Source organism: Merops nubicus, unplaced genomic scaffold, assembly GCF_000691845.1.
Source record: "Merops nubicus isolate BGI_N331 unplaced genomic scaffold, ASM69184v1 scaffold49831, whole genome shotgun sequence".
NCBI classification, from domain to species: Eukaryota; Metazoa; Chordata; class Aves; order Coraciiformes; family Meropidae; genus Merops; species Merops nubicus.
This window is the reverse complement of record NW_008588771.1, coordinates 2,387-7,784: the sequence shown is the minus strand read 5'-3', so window position 1 is coordinate 7,784 and position 5,398 is coordinate 2,387. Positions and strand designations below refer to the sequence as shown.

The 5,398-nt window shown below is 48.5% G+C and overlaps 1 protein-coding gene across 1 annotated transcript; it reads left to right on the top strand.

The window, feature by feature from the left end:
* Nucleotides 1–768: 768 nt before the first annotated feature.
* On the top strand, nt 769–3,630 carry RAB31 (RAB31, member RAS oncogene family; the record flags this gene model as incomplete). The annotated part of the gene is given in 3 exon segments (XM_008949342.1): nt 769–840; nt 2,221–2,327; nt 3,504–3,630. Coding segments are annotated over 3 exon segments (306 nt in total), but the record flags the coding sequence as incomplete, so codon positions are not given.
* Nucleotides 3,631–5,398: the final 1,768 nt, after the last annotated feature.

Below are 5,398 nucleotides of genomic sequence, written 5' to 3'. Positions count from 1 at the left end.
CCTCCCTTGGCCTGCTGGCCACACTCAGAGCCTGCAGAGGTTTGCAGCATAGCACGTGTCCCCTGGGCAGGGAGCTCCACACCCTGCCCTCACCATGCAGTTGAGTTTGGAGTTGACCTCAGTGGAGCTTGATAAAGCTTTTGCAGATGGCTTTGCAACTGAAAACGTGTTAAATGGCTGCACCAGTGCAGGGAGATGAAATGGTTTTCTCCAAGAGAGGTTATTTTGGGTTTGCTGAATCAGCAGAAGGGCTTTTTGACTTCCTTTCTGGTGTCATTACAAGCTGAAATCCTCAATCAGCTGCTTAGTCAGGATAAACTGTGAGAATGATGCTGTTCATGGGCAAGTAATGGCTCAGTGGTTGGACTTGATGATCTTGGAGGTCTCTTCCAACCTAAAGGATTCTATGATTCTAAGTTGGTGTTATGATAAACACATTTATTCCTTGATTTATTTTTTTTTTCCCCTTGAAGGATGTTTCCCCCGAAACAAAAAGCTGAAGAGTAACTTAAACTACAAAACCCCACTTTTTTTTTCCAAAATATCTGTCCTGGTGTAGGAGAAGTGAACCTGGGGGGTGCCCAGAGCTTGCTGACAAGTTTAAGTCATTTGCCATGGTCTAGAAAAGTGGAGCCCAAGCTGAATCCAGCCTGCTGTAGGCAGGGGAAGTGGGTGGTCCTGCCATGGCAAGTCTCTGTGACCTGCCCAAATGTGCTAAATGATTTATTCATGCCCTTTTTTGCTGCTGTTTGGGTTTTGTCTTGACAGTTCCACTCCTTGGCCCCCATGTACTACCGAGGTTCGGCAGCGGCCGTGATCGTTTATGATATCACCAAACAGGTGAGACCTTTGGTGGACCTTTTATTCCTCTGCTTGGGCCAGAGCTGGAGCTAAACCCAGTTTTACTGCAGAGTGTTTTAGTTATGAACCCCTGTTCAGAGCAGTGGGGGTTTATATGGCTCAGTGCTTTGTGTGGATTTGGATGGAGGTGTCCAACTGCCTTAAAAAATGAAATATAAAGTCCTGCTTCTAGTGTTGTTTAAACTTCATCTAGAGAAAAGGTTGGGGACTGCATTTTGTCCAAGTTTCTTTGGGTTTCTGCTGCCTACGTAGACAGGATAATACCCTACAGTGCCCCTCCCACCACCACTGTGTCCTCTGGATGGAATTTTGACTACAAAAAGCAGCTGGCTGCTTCACCCACTGACCATGTTACTCCTTTTAAAAGTCATTCTTTTTGAGTATCATCTCACACTGGCATTATGAGACTCCTGCCTTAACTTTGAAACCAGAAATGAACTAATAAGTCCCTGACCTTTGTCTCAGCATTATTCATTTAGAATCAGAAGTGTGTTTTCAGATCCTGAACTGCTCTGGCTCATTTCTGAGGCTGGGAGGTTCTAGCTGCTTTGGAAGGAACCCCCTTGCTGATAGAGCTGACTTGGAGGAGATGTTAGCAGCTGGGTGGTCGTGACAATTCACTCCCATTCTGCTCCTTTCCTGCCAGCTGAATTATTTACTCTGGGCTTGAGAGGCTGAGTGGGTTCTCCAGTGCATTAGTGTAATGATCTGTGGCTGATGACAGTGGCCACTGCTGCCCAGCAGACTCTTCCCCTTTGCTGATTTGCCAGAAAAAAAGCTGAGGAAGGGTGAATCGTGCTGGATTAATGCTTATTTTTCATTGAAACATCTTACAGTTCATCTTGTGGTGTGTTTTAAGAATAGAATTTTATTTTGCCAGCTTTTTTTCAAGCTGATGTGGAACAGGTCTCAGACTAAAGAGGGGAAAATAAGAGGGGAAAACAGGGGGGGAAGGTCAATCTGTATTTCACTTTCTGATATTTAATATTCAGTGTTATCTTTGAGGCAGAATAGATGATTTTTCCCCCAAGTGACTGATTTCCCAACTCTCCCTTCAGTGATACTGACACAGCCATCCCTGATTTGGACACAACTTCATAGGCATTTCTGAAGGGGGTGGTGGAAAAACAGGATTTAAACTATATTTGGGAGCTCACTTGGAGGTTCAGTGATAATTTCAACCATGCCTTACAATTAGACTCTCTGGGAACAAAAGTGATTTTCCTGCTGTTAGTTCCTGGGTGTAAAGAAAGACAAAATGACTCTTAAAAGGCAGGTCCACAACATCCTCTCCTTTCAAGGACTAAACAAATCCATCAGGGGAGATCAGGCTGTCAGCTTCTTGTTTCTCTGGCTCAGGATTCGTTCCATACGTTGAAGAAATGGGTGAAAGAACTAAAAGAACATGGACCTGAGAACATTGTAATGGCCATTGCTGGAAACAAATGTGATCTGGCTGATATCAGGTACTGCTGCTGCTCTTTCTGCTGTGCTTTGGTTGTAGTCACTATGTTCTTCCCTTCCTTCAGGTAAACAATTTATTTCCTTCTAATGTGTGATAATATAAGGTATTGTTATATGGTGTTAAAATCATTGAGTCATTTGGTTGGGGGAAAAAACCTTTAAGGTCATCAAGTCCAACCATTAAGGTAATTCTGCCAAGTCCACTGCTAACCCCTGTCCCTCACCCCACATCTCCACAGCTTGGAAACCCCTCCAGGGTTGGGGACTCCACCACTGCCCTGGGCAGCCTGGCACAGCTCTGGGCAAACCTTTTAGGGACAAAATTTCTCCTAATGTCCAATCTAAACCTCACCTGGTGCAACCTGAGGCCATTCCCTCTTGTCCTGTCCCTTGTCCCTTGGGAGCAGAGCCCGACCCCCCCCTGGCTCCAGGCTCCTGTCAGGAGCTGTGCAGAGCCAGAAGGTCTCCCCTGAGCCTCCTTTGCTCCAGGCTCAGCACCCCCAGCTCCCTCAGCTGCTCCTCACCACACTTGTGCTCTAATATATATATATAAGCCCTGACATTTTTTTTCTTTCTGAATTCATCCAGTGCTGTCCAGCTAAAGAGCTCCTGATGGAATGACAGGGAGCAGACTGTCTCCTGGGTGACAGGTTTCTGCAGTCCTTCCAGAGACCTGATTGCTTGTGCAACCCCTGCAGCTCTGAGCATTCTCTGCCTGCTTTCTGCCTTCCCCTTTACCTCAGTAAAAATGATTTTAGGTGAAATGTGTCACCCTTTTATTAGACTGTCTCCAGTGGGTAGAAGATGCACATGCCTTTGGGCACAGGGAATTTAAAAACCAGATGCTCTGGAGTCCTCAGCACAGCAGAGCCAGGGAGCTGCTGGAGCGGGGCCAGAGGAGCCCCAGCAATGCCCCGAGGGGGGAACCCCTCTGCTGGGAGCCCAGCAGGAGAGAGTTGGGCTGGGGCAGCTGAGAGGAGAAGGCTCCAGCTGGGGAGACCCCCTGGGGGCTGCCAGGGCTTAAAGGGGGCCTAGAAGAAAGATGAGACCCATCAAGCTAATCCTGTTCTGCTCAGGCTGCGTTTGAGAGTTTGGGATTTTTTTTTCTCCCAAATAAAATTATTTTTTGAATATTTCTTTTCTTCTATTTGTAAAGTTTTTAATTTTTTTTTTTTTAGGGAGGTTCCTCTGAAGGATGCCAAAGAATATGCAGAATCTATAGGTGCCATTGTTGTTGAAACCAGTGCAAAGAATGCTGTTAACATTGAGGAACTTTTCCAAGGAATAAGTAAGTAAATGCTCCCTGTAGTTCCTTTATTTCTTTGTGATGGTTTAGAGGTCTTCTGAAAACCCCTGTTTGGGGTTGAAAAACTCCTTTCCCAAGCATGTCAAGAGATCTGCTGGGCCAGTGGTGTTGATGGAAACCAAGAATGACTTGGAGTGCACTAAAGCAGAGCAGAGAGTAGATACAGGGTAAGCCTGTTCCTCCTAAATCTGTGTATAAATCCTGACCTGGCTCCTGTCTTCTGTCTCAGACCAAGCCTGCTGTAGAGGAGATACTGTTGATCTTATCATCATGCTGATAAAAACTCAAAAGTTTAAGGTTTAAAGGGCCTGGAGGGCTGTGATAAGGAGAGAACAGTCACAGTGGGATCTGTTTGTGTAAATATTTTCTCTTGAGGTCTTTTAAATGAGGTGAAACTGAGATTCCTTGTGAGGAGAAGAAAAAATGTCTTGTTCAGGTTGCTTTCTAGGCTTTCCAGCTTTGGCCTCTGGCTGCAAGTGGGAAGGACCTTGTGGGCTGAGAGGGACCTCAGGAGACCTTCATTCCAACTTCCCACTCAAAGTGGACTCAGTGGTGCATTCAGAGCAGGTTGCTCAGGTCCTTGTCTGGCTGGAACAGAGAGCAGAGGTTCCACAACCTCCCTGGGCAGCTGAGTCCAGTGTGGAAATAGTCCTCACAGTGGGATCAGGTCAGAACCTCTCCTGGTTCACTTCCCAGCCACCATCTCTCATTGTCCTGGGTGCACCTCAGTGAAGAGCTGGGCTCTGTCTTCTTGGCAGCCCTCCCCATGGGTACTGAGAGGTGGCTTTGTGGTCCCCAAAGCCATCTCACCTCCAGGCTGAACAGGCCCCATGTCCTAACCCCTCCTCACAGGGCAAACTCTGTCTTGTCTTGTCCCTCCTCTGAACCTGGGCCACTCAGTCAACGTTTTTGTTGTGTGGTGGGACCCCAGAGTGGATGAGTTACCCAGCTTGTGTGAGACCACAGCTGGAAGGGGATGCCCCCTTCACCTCATCTTGGTGTGGAGGAGGATGCTGGTGGCCATCTCTGCTGCCAGGATGAGCTGCTGGCTCCTGCTCAGCTTGCTGTCCTCAGGTCCTTTTTGGCAAAGCTCCTCCCAGGCAGCCAGCCCCAGCCTGTGCTAGGCAGGGCTTGGCCTTTGTCCTTCCTGAGCCACAGGGCTCCTCTTGGCCCATTCCTCCCTCCAGAACTGGACCCACTACTCCAGAGGTGGCCTCACCAGGGCAGAGCAGAGGGGCAGAACCTCCCTTGGCCTGCTGGCCACACTCTTCTTCATGCCCCCCAGGAGACCTTTGGCCTCTGGGCCAGGAGGACACGTGGCTGCCTCACGGTGAACTTGTCCACCAGGACTCCCAGATCCTTCTCCACAGAGCAGCTTTTGAGCAGATCAAGCCCTCCCCTGTCCTGGGGCACGCTGAGAAGCAACACCCCTGTTCTACACCACCTTTCTTTCCCCTCCTTTGGAAAAGGAGTGGCTTTTTGGCTGTCTGGAGGAACTGCTTCTGCCTTGTGGTCGTCTGTGCCCGACAGCCACCAGTGTTCCCTGGAGGAACTCATCCCTGCCAGCTCACTGGGGCTTAGCTTCCAGCTCTGACAGGCAGTGCTGCAGCTGGCAGCCTGCTCTGGCCCTAAGAATGGGGAGAAGAGAAAAGGAAAATCAGCTAAATTAAGTTTAGGATGAACTAGATACCCAGGCAAGTGCACTTAATTCCACGGGGGGTTGGTTCTATGTATAGAGCTGTTTGGTCTCAGTGGGCTCAGCCCTGA